Genomic DNA, 17,793 nt, shown 5'->3' with positions numbered 1-17,793 from the left:
AAGGATATAACCCCACCCACTTTGCCAAAGCACAGCCCCCACACCACTAGAGGGATATCTTCAACCACCAACTTACCATCCTGAGACAAGGCTGAGTATAGCCCACAAAGACCTCCGCCACGGCACAACTTAAGGGGGGGGGGGGGGGGGGGGCGCCAACCCAGACAGGATGACCACATCAGTGACTCAACCCACTCAGGTGACGCACCTCCTCCAGGGACGGCATGAGAGAGCCCCAGTAAAGCCAGTGACTCAGCCCCTGTAATAGGGTTAGAGGCAGAGAATCCCAGTGGAAAGAGGGGAACCGGCCAGGCAGAGACAGCAAGGGTGGTTCGTTGCTCCAGAGCCTTTCCGTTCACCCTCCCACTCCTGGGCCAGACTACACTCAATCATATGACCCACTGAAGAGATGAGTTTTCAGTAGAGACTTAAAGGTTGAGACCGAGTTTGCGTCTCTGACATGGGTAGGCAGACCGTTCCATAAAAATGGAGCTCTATAGGAGAAAGCCCTGCCTCCAGCTGTTTGCTTAAAAATTCTAGGGACAATTAGGAGGCCTGCGTCTTGTGACCGTAGCGTACGTGTAGGTATGTACGGCAGGACCAAATCAGAGAGATAGATAGGAGCAAGCCCATGTAATGCTTTGTAGGTTAGCAGAAAAACCTTGAAATCAGCCCTTGCTTTGACAGGAAGCCAGTGTAGAGAGGCTAGCACTGGAGTAATATGATCAAATTTTTTGGTTCTAGTCAGGATTCTAGCAGCCGTATTTAGCACTAACTGAAGTTTATTTAGTGCTTTATCCGGGTAGCCGGAAAGTAGAGCATTGCAGTAGTCTAACCTGGAAGTGACAAAAGCATGGATTAATTTTTCTGCATAATTTTTGGACAGAAAGTTCCTGATTTTTGCAATGTTACGTAGATGGAAAAAAGCTGTCCTTGAAATGGTCTTGATATGTTCTTCAAAAGAGAGATCAGGGTCCAGAGTAACGCCGAGGTCCTTCACAGTTTTATTTGAGACGACTGTACAACCATTAAGATTAATTGTCAGATTCAACAGAAGATCTCTTTGTTTCTTGGGACCTAGAACAAGCATCTCTGTTTTGTCCGAGTTTAAAAGTAGAAAGTTTGCAGCCATCCACTTCCTTATGTCTGAAACACATTCTTCTAGCAAGGGCAATTTTGGGGCTTCACCATGTTTAATTGAAATGTACAGCTGTGTGTCATCTGCATAGCAGTGAAAGTTAACATTATGTTTTCGAATAACATCCCCAAGAGGTAAAATATATAGTGAAAACAATAGTGGTCCTAAAACGGAACCTTGAGGAACACCGAAATTTACAGTTGATTTGTCAGAGGACAGACCATTCACAGAGACAAACTGATATCTTTCCGACAGATAAGATCTAAACCAGGCCAGAACTTGTCCGTGTAGACCAATTTGGGTTTCCAATCTCTCCAAAAGAATGTGGTGATCGATGGTATCAAAAGCAGCACTAAGGTCTAGGAGCACGAGGACAGATGCAGAGCCTCGGTCCGATGCCATCATGTAATTAGCATTTTATGAAATATGTGTATTTCTCAGTGTTTTAGAATTAGTTGCTTATTAGGCTTTACAATATATCGTTGTGTGCCCGATGCCACCCCTCATAATCAAGTGCGTCTATAGGCTATTTAGTGTGGTCTCAATGAAATGATCCCTAGCCTAGAGGCTATAGGCTACAAAGTGTATGCTCAGAGAAGCACAGCACAAAGTTATGTTTCTAAGATAGCTGTTGGGATGGTGTAAAATAAACTAGGCTGCATTACACATCGCAATGGATATTTCAAACCTGAGCCCCGGCCTTCTCTATGCTTGCTGATCAAAAACGTTTTGTGTGCTGGCTAACCAATGGCTGTGCTGTGTAGGCCTATGGTTACAGTTCAGGAGGAGAGTCAAAGGCTTCTTCTGAAAGCAATTTTTGATTAGGCCTAGTCAGTGGTATAAAGTACTTAAGTAAAAATACTTTAAAGTACTACTTAAAGGACATGACAAAAACTATAAGTCATAACCATGATGATGATGATGATGATGAGGATGGTCATGTGATCTGAATGATTGCTTTCTATTATTGTCACATGTCACAGTTCATCTCCTCTAGTGACCATTGTTCCATGTCACTGTCTCGTCCCCCTCAGCACCTGCAGTAGGTCCCAGCTGTATCAGTACAGTCACTGTGCAGTCTGACTGAGGGAGGTTTTAGTATGTCTCTGTATCACTGTGTGAACCACCGAGTGCTATCAGGCCAGTGTAAACTCTGACAGTAGTAATCGCCTGCATCTTCAGCCTGGACTCCACTGATGGTCAGAGTGAAGTCACTCCCAGATCCACTGCCACTGAATCTAGATGGAGTCCCAGACTGAAGTGTTGTAGCATAGTAAATAAGGAGTTTAGGAGCTCCTCCAGGTTTCTGTTGGTACCAGGCTAGATAGTTATTGTTGTAAACATCACTGCTGGTTTTACAGTTCAGAGAGACTGTCTGTTCTGGGAGAACAGCTTTCACTGCCGGAGTCTGTGTCACAACGTACTGTCCTCTGGATTCTGAAAAATATAGTAAAAACATTTATATGAATTAAATATTACATATAGTAATGAATAGTTCTGAATAGAAATATTAACATTGATATACTGTACATGTAAACACTGTAGATTTAATTCATTTTCAACAATACATTCTGAAAATTGTAACCTTGTATGTAGAAAACAAGTGTCCAGAAGAAGATGGTGATAAAAGTCATGGTTGTTGTGGGTTCTGTTGTCATGAAGAACAGATCTCAGTCATGAAGTGTTAAACTCACAGGGCTATAAACACTCCCAGAGCACTGAAGCATGTGCTGTCAATGCAAAGTGTCCTCTCTATGCAAACAGACTATTGGTTCCTCAGGGAAACTGTAGTTGAAGAGCTCTTCTTCTTTGGGATTGGGTTAGAGGATCACATCACATTTAAAGGTGTATACACCACCCCCTACTGACTAAATTGTAAGGCCAGTCACGGCCTACAAAATCTACATTAAATTATCTTTATTATTCCTGTTCCTAAAAGGACAAACTTTCCCCACCAACTAACCCTACATACCACTATTTCATACAAATTAAAATCATCTTCTAGTGTAAAACCTCATACACCAGGTACTTCTCTTCAGCTTCTACCTAACCATTAAAACCCACTACCCCATTTCCACTACTTTGACCCTATCGACTCCTGCACCATGCCAACGACCTGGGAGGACGGGACACCACCACTCAACACACCCTGCAACTCTTCATAGGTGAAATCTCATATACCCAAATACTTCTCTGCAGCTGCCACCTCGACAGCTATTCTCTATAATTTACGTTCCATTTCTATGGTACAGTTGATAACCAATGCTATGAACGCTAAGACAACCTTACTGAAGCATAACTCACTCACTGCCCTATCCCCCTGTGCTGGCACAAATCTACTACTCACTGGGATCCCTCACCCTTCATCCATCCTCTTCCACTTCCTTCATTGCCTCAGCATACGACACCCTCTGCACCACTCTGACTCTGGTCAAGTCAACCTGCCTCTCTCGCACCTGACACTTACGATCTCCAACAACATCAGCACCCCTAGACACAAATTTATCCAGCAAAACTACACAATCCTCTGTCCCATGCCCTTCTGCACACATCTTGGAATCTCCCTCCTACACACTGCTGCAACATGACCATGAACGTTGTACCTGAAACAGTACAGTGGATTCTGCACAAAAGCTCTAACATGATAACTAATATAGACTCAAAACTCAAAAGGACTGACAATGACTCTTTCACCACTCCCCCACCGGATCAACGTCCCACCAAATGGTGGGCATCACAAACACCAGGTATTTAAACTTCAATTGCTCCACCTGCACACTTATCACTACCCCAGAACTCAATCTTTCAATGGTGCCCTGTGTCATGTAAAAATCTTCCCAGTGTGAAATAGTCCAACCGTTCTGATTGTTTTCTGATTGTACATCATGATGTAAAATCTCTCCCAGCGTGAAAATGTTCAATACAATAATTGCATGCGCATCTCTTTATGTAACCTGTGCCCCTGACCTCGACAAACGATTCTGTGGGCACGCACATTTGCTTCACACATCTGCCAATCAATGGTGGCCAAGGGTATTGACTCTGACCAATCAGAAGCTTGTTGAGGTGTGAGGTCAGCATATAAACACACGGACTTGCTCGTCAAAGTGCTGAGGGTTGATGTGAGGAGAGAATTAACAGCGATGGCAAAGACTTGGATGCTACATTTTCGATTGACAGTGCATATATTTGAAACATCTGTAGGAGCTCAGCCATCCACAGACACGCGTGCAACTGACTAGGAACATTTTCACACTGAAACGTTTTACATGACTTCACAATCACAACAATTAAGAACTACTTCACACTGGGAAGATTTTTACATTACATCCTGTTGCTAAAAGCAAAGCAAGAAACAGATCATGACCCAAGTTGAGTGACACAGAGCACCTGCTCCCTCTAATAAGAAGAAACACAAACATCACAAGTCCACTACAGGTTACCTTCACTGATTCAACTGCACCCAACTCCTTTCTGACCCAACCTGAAACCAGAAATGGATCTGCCAAAAGGCAAGGGATTCCTATTGATCCAGATTCTTCTTTATCATGTCTGACACCGTTCTTCCTCAACAAACATCTTCCCAATTCCCACATCTTCTCCTTCTTCCTCGCTGTCCACAATCACATCTATCTGTTCACCAAGCTCCTGCCTCTCCATCAGCTACATTGCTTGCAGAGCACTGATGGTGTTTCTCCAAGAGCCAACTTCTGTTCCTGACCTCTCCATGCTTCCTTCACCTTCCCACAACCTCCATTCACTGGAGAGATCTGTGTGAGCAGCAGCATTTTAAAGGTTGAGGCTGATTGTTCAGACAATCAGGGTCTTAAGTGGTTAACAAGCCTCAGCTCGGCTCAATTAAAGGCCTGGGAACGTGTTGAAAGGATCTAGCCAGGTGTGGCAGGAGAGGCGTTTTGCCTTGACATAACCACAGGACGTTTTAGGGGGTTATAATAATGTTAGATAATCTCAATAAATATTGTTGAATCTTTGCTGGAAATTCACTACCTGACTGAGGTACTTCAGGGAGGGAGACACAACAGATATGCCTCCATGTAATTAATGATAGATAATACTGTATGTCTGTTTGAGCCCAGCAGCTTGTTTCATTCACAGATCCAGCATCATTTCTCAATCACAGATGTAACAGCCAGTAACCTGCTCATTAAAATAGTTAATATAATGCTAGATGATCACAACACATGTTTGGTTGTGAGGTTCATATGGGGATTTGATTTAGGGGGCTGATGCTGATGTAACACCACCTTCTTTTTATTTACGTCTCTACATCTTGTTTTGCATATTGGACTGGTATTGTGACTATTTCAGAACTTCAAATAACTTTTGAAGGTGCACTACATTGATGATGATGATGATGATGATGATGATGGGGAACATGTGATTAGAATGATGCTTTCTAAACATATTCAAAGTTGACTTCACTAACCAGTGTTCCATGTCACTGTCTCTTGTATGACAGAACCTCAGGTTGTTATTATGGGTCATAATCATGTTATATGATCTCAGTTAATATAGTTCAATCTTAACTTGTAATGCACTACCCAATACAGGGGCCTAACAGAGACTGGGATACTTATTCTGAAATTATGTGAGACATTATTACTTCACATAGATGGAGTCTATTCAATATATTGTCTGAAATGTTAATAAAAGGTTTGTTAGCCACAGCAAAAGGGAAGGCATATTTATGTAGTCTGGACAAATGGGTGTTGTCAGTTCAGGAATGATTTAACATGAGGGTGGATGAGTTGACATTATAGTCAGCATCACTGATATATTTATCTCAGTGTATTTTAGTTCAGTCAGTGTTCCATGTCACTGTCTCTTCCCCCTCAGCACCTGCAGTAGGTCCCAGCTGTATCAGTACAGTCACTGTGCAGTCTGACTGAGGGAGGTTTTTGTACGACTCTGTATCACTGTGTGAACACATCTTTACTATTGGGATAGTGGAAACTCTGACAGTAGTAATCTCCTGCATCTTCAGCCTGGACTCCACTGATGGTCAGAGTGAAGTCACTCCCAGATCCACTGCCACTGAATCTAGATGGAGTCCCAGACTGAAGTGCTGTAGCATAGTAAATAAGGAGTTGAGGAGCTCCTCCAGGTTTCTGTTGGTACCAGGCTAGAAAGTTATTGTTGTAAACATTACTGCTGGTTTTACAGTTCAGAGAGACTGTCTGTTCTGGGAGAACAGCTTTCACTACCGGAGTCTGTGTCACAACGTACTGTCCTCTGGATTCTGAAAAATATTGTAAAACATTTATAGGAATGGAATTTTACATATAGTAATGAATAGTTCTGAATAGAAATATTAACATTGATATACTGTACATGTAAACACTGTAGATTTAAATCATTTTCAACAATACATTCTGAAAATTGTAACCTTGTATGTAGAAAGCAAGTGTCCAGATGAAGATGGTGATAAAAGTCATGGTTGTTGTGGGTTCTGTTGTCATGAAGAACAGCTCTCAGTCATGAAGTGTTAAACTCACAGGGATATAAACACTCTTAGAGCAGTGGAGCAAATTAATTATGCAAATTATGGTTTCAAATCTATTTCAGGTTCCAAGTAGTATCCCATCAGAATACATTTTGAGATTTATTTTATAATAATTAGGTGGGTAATTAAATGTGTCTTATTTCACACAGTTTTATGCCCAAGTGTGAATTGGAATTATTTCTTTTTGCATATCCCAACTCCCCCTGAGACAACCTCGGAGAGTGGGGTCAAGGCCAGGGTCTGCCGTTGCCAACGGCGACCCTGGAGCAATTAGGGTTAAGTGCCTTGCTCAAGGTCACATCAGCATATTTTTCACCTTGTCGACCCAGATATTTGAACTAGTGACCTTTCAGTTACTGGCCCAACACTCTAACCGCTAGCTACCTGCTGCCCCTTTAACAACATCAAACAGCAACTGTTTTATCTGATAACTAATGTATGGTAACTTTTATGTCACACCACCATTATATTTTGTTCTGATGATGATCAGATATAATGAACTGTCTGTTCACTCATGCTCGGTCTCTCATGTAAGTTCCTCTAATCAGTTAGTGAACACTTCTCTAAACTAAAGCTGGTAGGATTCCTCTGGTAGTGTTGTCTGTCCTCTGTGACTTTACCACCACTGTTAAATCTGAGATCAACATGTTTAATAAAGGAATATACAACATGGATCACTATCACTACTGCTGCTGCTGTTGTCTTTCATATGGACAATATGGAGGAATACTAGCAACACTGATCTAATGCTGGACTGTACCTCCAGACTAGGAGAACCTGATACACAGAGGAAGGAAAAATGACTCATATCTGGATTTAAGATACAATTCATATTTGTATTATCTAGAAACAGCTAATATGAAGTGTTTGTTCTACCTGGAAGATGTTAAAGTGTATCTGTGTTGATTATGATTCTGTATGAGTGATCTTCACTGTAACAGCTGCAGCATCACAACACAGAGGTTTTTGTACCAGCAGTAATAGGGATTGTATCACTGTGGTGGACTTTTGGTAGCGGCACCAGACTTGATGTTGGAAGTAAGTAAAGTCCAAATGATTTATTCCAAACTATTTATTCAACTTTTGATGTTGTGTTTCAATTTCTCTATACATTTTGACTTGATATTGAGGATTTTTCAAATGAACTTTTTTAGATGATTTAAACAAAATACACAAGGCCTACACATACTATGGCCAATTTTAATATGAATGTTATTACATCTAATCAAATTTGACCTGCCTTTAAACTATGAAAGTGATTAGCCTACATTTTAGATTAGTTGTATGAATAAACATGCTGCACCTACAGTAGTAGGAGATGTACAAGAAAAAGTCAGGTTTGGTCCATGTTAAGGAAATCAACATGAAAAACACTTTATTTCTAACTGAGTAGAATAATTCATTTCTGAAATGTATTCATACTATAGTAGAGTTAATTATTTGAACCACAGTCTAAAGAAATGAAGAGTGCCAAACATGCAGGAGGTTGTTGTACCAGCAGTAATAGGGATTGTATCACTGTGGTACACTTTTGGTAGCGGCACCAGACTAGATGTTGGAAGTAAGTAACACGCTCTTTGATATTTCTTTCTGATTCTTTTTTCGGGGTATTTTACTCTGTGAAACTCTGTCTCCATGAAAATATTGTTACTTTACTTCCTAAAAAATATATTTTTTGTATTACTTTTGACTAAGCCTTCTTTCAAATGAAATGTTATTTAAATAACATGTTCAAATGTAGGTGTTTATTTAAATGTGTGGTTTGATGGATTGCAGAGGAGAGTTCCAGTATGATAACTATTTAATAATACGGAATATAGTTGTTGCATTGTGTATTACTGTTTGTGTGCCATTCTTTATTTATATTTTTATTATCTTTAACTCAAATATTTTTGGTTAAATGTAGATTTTGACTGAGCCTTCTTTCAAATAAATATTTATTGAATCAAAATGATAAATTGTAGGTTTAAATACATGTCTTATTTGTATAATTGCAGAATATAACTCCTAATGCTGGTATAATAACTAATGGTATTTTATATAGTATGCATCATTGTTGCATTCTGTTCATGGTAGACTTCACTGTTAGTGTGAAGACAAAGGATCTCAGTTATGGTTGTAACTGACTTCATAATCCAACATGTTTGATATGTGATGTAAATACTATGAATATGACTTGGCTGTTCTGATCAGATCCATTCCTCAACAATATCTGTATAACATGTATAACTGACACCATATGACTAGTAACTCTAGTTATTTAACCACTTTATACTTGTTTGGTTCATAAATCTGCTTTATATCAATTACTTTAGTGTTTTTTCCAAATCTTTTCAACAGTCCAACTTCTACATTCATATTTAGATGGCATTTCCAATTCACAATATTTTGATGTGTACTTTTCTGAAGATAATCTCTGACTAAAGCTGTACTTGTTGTAATTACTTAGTTGATGTGTTCTGTTTGTTCCAGGTAACAGTGCCCCCACCCTCACCGTCCTGCCCCCCTCTAGTGAGGAGCTGTCCAGTACAACAACAGCCACACTGACGTGTCTGGCCAACAAGGGCTTCCCCTCAGACTGGACCTTGAGCTGGAAAGTGGACGGGACCCACCAGAAGCAGGAGGCCAGTCCTACGGTCCTGGAGAAGGATGGCCTGTACAGCTGGAGCAGCACCCTGACTCTCACTGCCCAGGAGTGGACCAAGGCAGGAGAGGTGACCTGTGAAGCTCAGCAGAATTCCCAGACTCCAGTCACCAAGACCTTGAGGAGGGCTGACTGTTCTGGGTAGGACCCCTCAGTCACACACCCCTGTGGAGGGAGGCTGCTGGTTCCTCTGCTTTGACTCTGTTCTGAGATCAGATGTTCTCTGTCTTATTGATCACTGACATGTAGACTAACAGGGGGCTTTGCTTGAGTTCATGTGTCAATCCTCTCTGTAGACTGATGTTGTATCAGTGTTAGATGTGATGTGTTCTGTTATATAACTCTTAGAATCTGTAGGAATGTTTGCTTTGATGCTTTGATGAATAGATGAAAATAAAGATTTCCCTTAGGAACACATATTTCTGTCTCTTTCAATAATTTTACTTTAGTCTTAAATGTTGTTGAATGGTATAGACATACATTAATCAAGCTTGATTCACACTTTCTTAGAAAACTTTCAGACCTAAATGTCATTGCTTAGTTATGTTCTCACTTGAAACCACCTCATCTTCAACCATCAAATCAAATCAAATGTTACTAGTCACATGCGCCGAATACAACAGACCTTACAGAGAAATGCTTACTTACGAGAGCCCTAACCAACAACACAGCTTTAAAAATACGGATAAGAGATAAAAGTAACAAGTAATTAAAGAGCAGCAGTAAAATAACAATAGTTAGACTATATACAGGGGGGAGCCGATACAGACCTTCTGCCTATTGGCTGTCTCGTCATTGTCGGTGATCAGGCCTACCAATGTTGTGTCGTCGGCAAACTTAATTTATGGTGTTGGAGTCATGCTTGGCCATGCAGTCATGGGTGAACAGGGAGTACAGGAGGTGACTGAGCACACACCCCTGAGGGGTCCTCGTGCTGAGAATCAGCGTTGCAGATGTGTTGTTACCTACCCTTACCACCTGGGGGCTGCCCGTCAAGTTGTCTAGGATCCAGTTGCAAAGGGAAGTGTTTATTCCCATGGTCCTTAGCTTATTAATGAGCTTTGAGGGCACTATGGTGTTGAAAGATGAGCTGTAGTCAATGAATAGCATTCTCACATAAGTGTTCCTTTTGTCCAGGTGGGAAAGGGCAGTGTGGAGTGCAATAGAGATAGACACACGCAGTAGATGGTACTCCTTATTCATTTTTCTTGGACTGTTTTTTACCTGCTTGATTTATAGACTCATAAAGACAGTAAACTAATGTTATTGAACATTTGATCAATATCTTGGACTCTCAACAATGTGATCACACCTACATTAAGCTAAATTTGTTTTACAAGATCCACATACTATAACCAGTATCACAGCTTCACGATAGTCATAGTCTTCTCTATCTCCAACCCTCTGGGGACAGTGTGAACATCTGGTAACAGTGCTGCTCTATTCTGGGACAAGCAGAACCACCCAGCCCATGTAAATCTCAGTTTCACCCCCACAGCTACCAGTCTAGTAGTTAGACTGGGACAGATATGAGTGACTGGTTTTAACCTCGATGGTGGATTCAGGTTAGTTACAATTACAGATATTATGACAGATCAAATGTATATTATTCAAACATGTTTCATGTTTGATCCCAGCATCATGTCTCATTCACAGATGTAACAGACCTGCTCATCAAGATAGTTCATATATTGTTCGATGATCACATCACATGTTTGGTTGTGAGGTTCATATGGGGATTTGATTTATGGGGCTGATGCTGATGTAACATCACCATTGTTCATTTTTTTTTTACATCTGTGGATCTGACTCTGATTATGAACAGGTAATGTGTGTTTTAAAACTTCATATAACTTTTATAAGTGAACTTCACGACCATGACAATAAATATTCACAAGTGTGATGAGGATGATGGGGAACTTGTGATCTGAATGATGCTTTGTAAAAATACTCAAAGTTGACCTCTTCTACTGATCAGTGTTCCATGTCACTGTCTTCCCCTCAGCACCTGGGATAAGTTTACATTATAGACATCATCACTGATATATTTAGCTCAGTGTAATTTAGTTCAGTCAGTGTTCCATGTCAATGTCTCTTCCCCCTAAGCACCTGCAGTAGGTCCCAGCTGTATCAGTACAGTCACTGTGCAGTCTGACTGAGGGAGGTTTTAGTACGACTCTGTATCACTGTGTGAACCACTGAGTGCTACCAAGCCAGTGTAAACTCTGACAGTAGTAATCTCCTGCATCTTCAGCCTGGACTCCACTGATGGTCAGAGTGAAGTCACTCCCAGATCCACTGCCACTGAATCTAGATGGAGTCCCAGACTGAAGTGTTGTAGCATAGTAAATAAGGAGTTTAGGAGCTCCTCCAGGTTTCTGTTGGTACCAGGCTAGGTGAATATTAGAATACACATTACTGCTGGTTTTACAGTTCAGAGAGACTGTCTGTCCTGGGAGAATAGCTTTCACTACCGGAGTCTGTGTCACAACGTACTGTCCTCTGGATTCTGAAAAAGACAAAAATAAACATTTATATAAATTAAATATTACATGTTGTAATGAATAGTTCTGAATATAAATATTAACATTGATATACTCTACATGTATACACTATAGATTAAATTAATCTCAAACAATGAATTCTGAAAACTGTAACCTTGAAAGCAGAAAACAAGTGTCCAGATGAATATGGTGATAAAAGTCATGGTTGTTGTGGGTTCTGTTGTCATGAAGAACAGCTCTCAGTCATGAAGTGTTAAACTCACAGGGATATAAACACTCGTAGAGCAGTGGAGCAGATGCATTATGCAAATTCATGTTTCAAATCTATTTCAGTTTCCAAGTAGGTTCCAGTTATTGGAGTATTTTATCCTTCATGTCACAGCTTTTCTAACATCAAACAGCAACTGTTTACTCAGATAACTAATGTATGGTAACTTTTATGTCACACCACCATTATATTATTATTCTGATGATGATCAGATATAATCAAATGTTATTGGTGACATGCACATGGTTAGCAGATGTTAATGCGAGTGTAGCGAAATGCTTGTGCTTCTAGTTCCGACAATGCAGTAATAACCAACAAGTAATCTAGCTAACAATTCCAAAACTACTACCTTATAGAGTGTAAGTGTAAGGGGATGAAGAAGAATATGTACATATAAATACATGGATGAGCGATGGCGATGGCCGTGCGGCGCAGGCAAGATACAGTAGATGGTATCGAATACAGTATTTGCATAAGAGATGAGTAATGTAGGACATTTAAACATTATTAAAGGGGCGTTATTTAAAGTGACTAGTGATACATTTATAAAAGTGGCCAGAGATTGAGTCTGTATGTTGGCAGCAGCCTCTCTATGTTAGTGATGGCTGTTTAACGGTCTGATGGCCTTGAGATAGAAGCTGTTTTTCAGTCTCTCAGTCTCAGATTTGATGCACCTGTACTGACCTCGTCTTCTGGATGATAGCAGGGTGAACAGGCAGTGGCTCGGGTGGTTGTTGTCCTTGATGATCTTTTTGGCCTTCCTGTGACATATGGTGCTGTAGGTGTCCTGGAGGGCAGGTAGCTTGCCCCCGGTGATACGTTGTGCAGACCGTACTACCCTCTGGGGTTGCCATACCAGGCGGTGATACATCCCAACAGAATGCTCTTGATTGTGCATCTGTAAAAGTTTGTGAGTGTTTCTGGTGACAAGTCAAATTTCTTCAGCCTCCTGAAGGCGCTGTTGCGCCTTCTTCACCACGCTGTCTGTGTGGGTGGACCATTTCAGTTTGTCTGTGATGCGTATGCCGAGAAACTTAAAACTTTTCACCTTCTCCACTACGGTCCCGTCGATGTGGATGGGGGTGGGGGGTGATCCCTCTGCTGTTTCCTGAAGTCCACGATCATCTCCTTTGTTTTGTTGACGTTGAGTGAGAGGTTATTTCCTGACACCACACTCCGAGGCCCCTCACCTCCTCCCTGTAGGCTGTCTCGTCGTTGTTGGTAATCAAGCCTACCACTGTAGTGTCATCTCCAAACTTGATGATTGAGTTGCAGGCGTACATGGCCAAGCAGTCATGGGTGAACAGGGAGTACAGAAGAGGGCTGAGAACACACCCCTGTGGGGCCCCAGTGTTGAGGATCAGCGGAGTGGAGATATTGTTTCCTACCTTCACCACCTGGTGGGCGGCCCGTCAGAAAGTCCAGGACCCAGTTGCACAGGGCGGGGTCGAGACCCAGGGTCTCAAGCTTAATAATGAGTTTGGAGGGTACTATGGTGTTGAATGCTGAGCTGTGGTCAATGAGCAGCATTCTTACATAGGTATTCCTCTTGTCCAGACGGTGTGATGGCATCGTCTGTGGACCTATTGGGGCGGTAGGCAAATTGGAGTGGGTCTAGGGTGTCAGGTAGGGTGGAGGTGATATGATCCTTGACTAGTCTCTCAAAGCTCTACATGATGTCAGAAGTGAGTGCTATGGGGTGATAGTCATTTAGTTCAGTTACCTTAGCTTTCTTAGAAACAGGAATAATGGTGGCCATCTTCAAGCATGTGGGGACAACAGACTGGGAAAGGGATTGATTGAATATGTCTGTAAACACACTAGACAGTTGGTCTGCGCATGCTCTGAGGACGCACCTAGGGATGCAGTCTGGGCCGGCAGCTTTGCGAGGGTTAACACGTGTAAATGTTTTACTCACATTGGCCACAGAGAAATAACAAAACTGAAACAGTTCCATGTGGAACAAACACTGACACGGAAAATAATCACCCACAACTCAAAAGTGAAATCAGGCTACCTAAGTATGGTTCTCAATCAGGGACAACGATTGACAGCTCCCTCTGATTGAGAACCATACCAGGCCAAACACAGAAATCACAAATTATAGAAAAAGGAACATAGACTGCCCACCCCAACTCACGCCCTGACCATACTAAAACAAAGACAAAACAATGGAACTAAGATCAGAACGTGACAATGTTTTTATACAACCTGTTGGATTATCTTAATATACTGGAGATGTTAAGAGTATTCTGATCAGAGGCGTCCCGGGTGGCGCAGTGGTTAAGGGCGCTGTACTGCAGCGCCAGCTGTGCCATCAGAGACTCTGGGTTCACGCACAGGCTCTGTCGCAACCGGCCGCGACCGGGAGGTCTGTGGGGCGAAGCACAATTGGCCTAGCGTCGTCTGTGTTAGGGAGGGATTGTCTCACCGTGCACCAGAGACTCCTGTGGCGGGCCGGGCGCAGTGCACGCTAACCAAGGTTGCTAACCAGGTGCACAGTGTTTCCCCTGACACATTGGTGCGGCTGGCTTCCGGGTTGGATGCGCGCTGTGTTAAGAAGTGCGGCTTGGTTGGGTTGTGTATCCGAGGACGCATGACTTTCAACCTTTGTCTCTCCTGAGCCCGTACGGTTGTTGTAGTGATGAGACAAGATAGTAGCTACTAAAAACAATTGGATACCACGAAAAGGGAGTAAAATTTATTCTGATCAGAAACAATCCTAAGATATCTGACATACTAGTAATGCTGAAGTTAACCACTTGTCTCATATTGTTCATAAATCTGCATTGTATATCTATCATATTATGGTTTGTGTTTTCTTCAAATCTTTTATCAATCTAACTACACTATATTTAGAAGGCATTTCCAAATCAATATATTTGTATATCTATTGCTTTTATAAATCTTTTGGACATAGTTGATGCAGTTGATGTGTTCTGTTTGTTCCAGGTAACAGTGCCCCCACCCTCACTGTCCTGTCCCCCGCTAGAGAGGAACTGTCCAGTACAACAACAGCCACACTGACGTGTCTGGCCAACAAGGGCTTCCCCTCAGACTGGACCTTGAGCTGGAAAGTGGACGGGACCAGCAACAACCAGAAGACCAGTTCTAGGGTCCTGGAGAAGGATGGCCTGTACAGTTGGAGCAGCACCCTGACTCTCACTGGCCTGGAGTGGACCAAGGCAGGAGAGGTGACCTGTGAAGCCCAGCAGAAATCCCAGACTCCAGTCACCAAGACCCCGAGGAAGGCTGACTGTTCTGGGTAGGACCCCTCAGTCACACAACCCTGTGGAGAGAGGCTGCTGGTTCCTCTGCTTTGACTCTGTTCTGAGATCAGATGTTCTGTATTTTGATCACTGACATGTCGAGCAACGGGGGGCTTTGCTTGAGTTCATGTGTCAATCTTCTCTGTAGACTGAGGTTGTATCAGTGCTAAATTTGATGAGTTCTGTTTTATTTCTATCACATACTGTAGGAATGTTTGCTTTGAAGATTTTATGAAAATAAAGTTTTCCCTTTGGAACAAATATTTTAGTTGTCTCTTTCAATATTTCAACTTTAGTTGTACATGTTGAATGGTATAGACATATATTAATAAAGCCTGATTCACAGTTTCTTTTAAAACTATCAGACCTAAATGTCATTGCTTAATTATTTATGTTCTAACTGCGTTGTCATCAACCAGTAGTTCATTGTAAGGGACGGATCGAAATGTACAGAATGGGTACCTGGAGGAAAATGGGTTCATGCTTTTTACATTTATCTCAAGGGGAGGGTTTAGTATTCGTTTTTTCTCAATTTAGTCCAGGGGAGGATCATGTAATTAGCATTTTATGAAATGTGTGTATTTCTCAGTGTTTTAGAATTAGTTGCTTATTAGGCTTTACAATATATCGTTGTGTGCCCGATGCCACCCCTCATAATCAAGTGCGTCTATAGGCTATTAAGTGTGGTCTCAATGAAATGATCCCTAGCCTAGAGGCTATAGGCTACAAAGTGTATGCTCAGAGAAGCACAGCACAAAGTTATGTTTCTAAGATAGCTGTTGGGATGGTGTAAAATAAACTAGGCTGCATTACACATCGCAATGGATATTTCAAACCTGAGCCCCGGCCTTCTCTATGCTTGCTGATCAAAAACGTGTTGTGTGCTGGCTAACCAATGGCTGTGCTGTGTAGGCCTATGGTTACAGTTCAGGAGGAGAGTCAAAGGCTTCTTCTGAAAGCAATTTTTGATTAGGCCTAGTCAGTGGTATAAAGTACTTAAGTAAAAATACTTTGAAGTACTACTTAAAGGACATGACAAAAACTATAAGTCATAACCATGATGATGATGATGATGATGAGGATGGTCATGTGATCTGAATGATTGCTTTCTATTATTGTCACATGTCACAGTTCATCTCCTCTAGTGACCATTGTTCCATGTCACTGTCTCGTCCCCCTCAGCACCTGCAGTAGGTCCCAGCTGTATCAGTACTGTCACTGTGCAGTCTGACTGAGGGAGGTTTTAGTACGTCTCTGTATCACTGTGTGAACCACCGAGTGCTATCAGGCCAGTGTAAACTCTGACAGTAGTAATATCCTGCGTCTTCAGCCTGGACTCCACTGATGGTCAGAGTGAAGTCACTCCCAGATCCACTGCCACTGAATCTAGATGGAGTCCCAGACTGAAGTGTTGTAGCTGAGTGAATAAGGAGTTTAGGAGCTCCTCCAGGTTTATGTTGGTACCAGGCTAGATAGTTATTCTTGTAAACATCACTGCTGGTTTTACAGTTCAGAGAGACTGTCTGTTCTGGGCGAACAGCTTTCACTACCGGAGTCTGTGTCACAACGTACTGTCCTCTGGATTCTGAAAAATATTGTAAAACATTTATAGGAATGGAATGTTACATATACTAATGCATAGTTCTGAATAGAAACATTAACATTGATATACTGTACATGTAAACACTGTAGATTTAATTCATTTTCAACAATACATTCTGAAAATTGTAACCTTGTATGTTGAAAACAAGTGTCCAGATGAAGATGGTGATAAAAGTCATGAAGAACAGCTCTCAGTCATGAAGTGTTCAACTCACAGGGATATAAACACTCTTAGAGCAGTGGAGCAAATTAATTATGCAAATTATGGTTTCAAATCTATTTCAGGTTCCAAGTAGGCTCCCATCAGAATACATTTTGAGATGTATTTTATAATAATTAGGTGGGTAATTAAATGTGTCTTATTTCACACAGTTTAATGTCCAAGTGTGAATTGGCGACCCTGGAGCAATTAGGGTTAAGTGCCTTGCTCAAGGTCACATCAGCATATTTTTCACCTTATCAACCCAGATATTTGAACTAGTGACCTTTCAGTTACTGGCCCAACACTCTAACCGCTAGCTACCTGCTGCCCCTTTTACAACATCAAACAGCAACTGTTTTATCTGATAACTAATGTATGGTAACTTTTATGTCACACCACCATTATATTATTATTCTGATGATGATCAGATATAATGAACTGTCTGTTCACTCATGCTCGGTCTCTCATGTAAGTTCCTCTAATCAGTTAGTGAACACTTCTCTAAACTAAAGCTGGTAGGATTCCTCTGGTAGTGTTGTCTGTCCTCTGTGACTTTACCACCACTGTTAAATCTGAGATCAACATGTTTAATAAAGGAATATACAACATGGATCACTATCACTACTGCTGCTGCTGTTGTCT

At 41.5% G+C, this 17,793-nt stretch overlaps 1 protein-coding gene and 2 gene segments (V, D, J or C); 2 read left to right on the top strand and 1 right to left on the bottom strand.

Moving 5' to 3' along the window:
• Nucleotides 1-5,964: 5,964 nt before the first annotated feature.
• Nucleotides 5,965-12,071, bottom strand: LOC110499932. Its single transcript, XM_036958467.1, has 5 exons — nucleotides 11,965-12,071; nucleotides 11,494-11,815; nucleotides 9,157-9,301; nucleotides 6,546-6,630; nucleotides 5,965-6,398 (listed from the first exon to the last, which is right to left on the bottom strand). The coding sequence occupies exons 1-5, from the start codon at nucleotides 12,035-12,037 to the stop codon at nucleotides 6,073-6,075; spliced, it is 951 nt and encodes a 316-aa protein (XP_036814362.1). The 5' UTR covers nucleotides 12,038-12,071; the 3' UTR covers nucleotides 5,965-6,072.
• On the top strand, nucleotides 7,723-9,709 carry LOC118936362. The segment is given in 2 exon segments: nucleotides 7,723-8,223; nucleotides 9,135-9,709. Coding segments are annotated over 2 exon segments (402 nt in total).
• A 1,302-nt stretch (nucleotides 12,072-13,373) lies between the features above and the next one.
• Nucleotides 13,374-15,347, top strand: LOC118943000. The segment is given in 2 exon segments: nucleotides 13,374-13,377; nucleotides 15,031-15,347. Coding segments are annotated over 2 exon segments (321 nt in total).
• Nucleotides 15,348-17,793: the final 2,446 nt, after the last annotated feature.

The sequence above is a fragment of the Oncorhynchus mykiss genome, chromosome 21, assembly GCF_013265735.2.
Source record: "Oncorhynchus mykiss isolate Arlee chromosome 21, USDA_OmykA_1.1, whole genome shotgun sequence".
Classification (NCBI taxonomy): domain Eukaryota; kingdom Metazoa; phylum Chordata; class Actinopteri; order Salmoniformes; family Salmonidae; genus Oncorhynchus; species Oncorhynchus mykiss.
The sequence above is the reverse complement of the archived record's forward strand: the minus strand, read 5'-3'. Positions and strand labels throughout refer to the sequence as shown.

Bases quoted from the DNA above. Each gene is read 5' to 3' on its own strand.
- LOC110499932 (XM_036958467.1), bottom strand. From the start codon at position 12,037: ATGACAACAGAACCCACAACAACCATGACTTTTATCACCATATTCATC. The intron at 11,816-11,964 runs GTTACAGTTTTC...TGTCTTTTTCAG, and splicing joins ACTTGTTTTCTGCTTTCAAG to AATCCAGAGGACAGTACGTT. The intron at 6,631-9,156 runs GTGAGGGTGGGG...CTTCATGACTGA, and splicing joins CACTAGAGGGGGGCAGGACG to GAGCTGTTCTTCATGACAAC.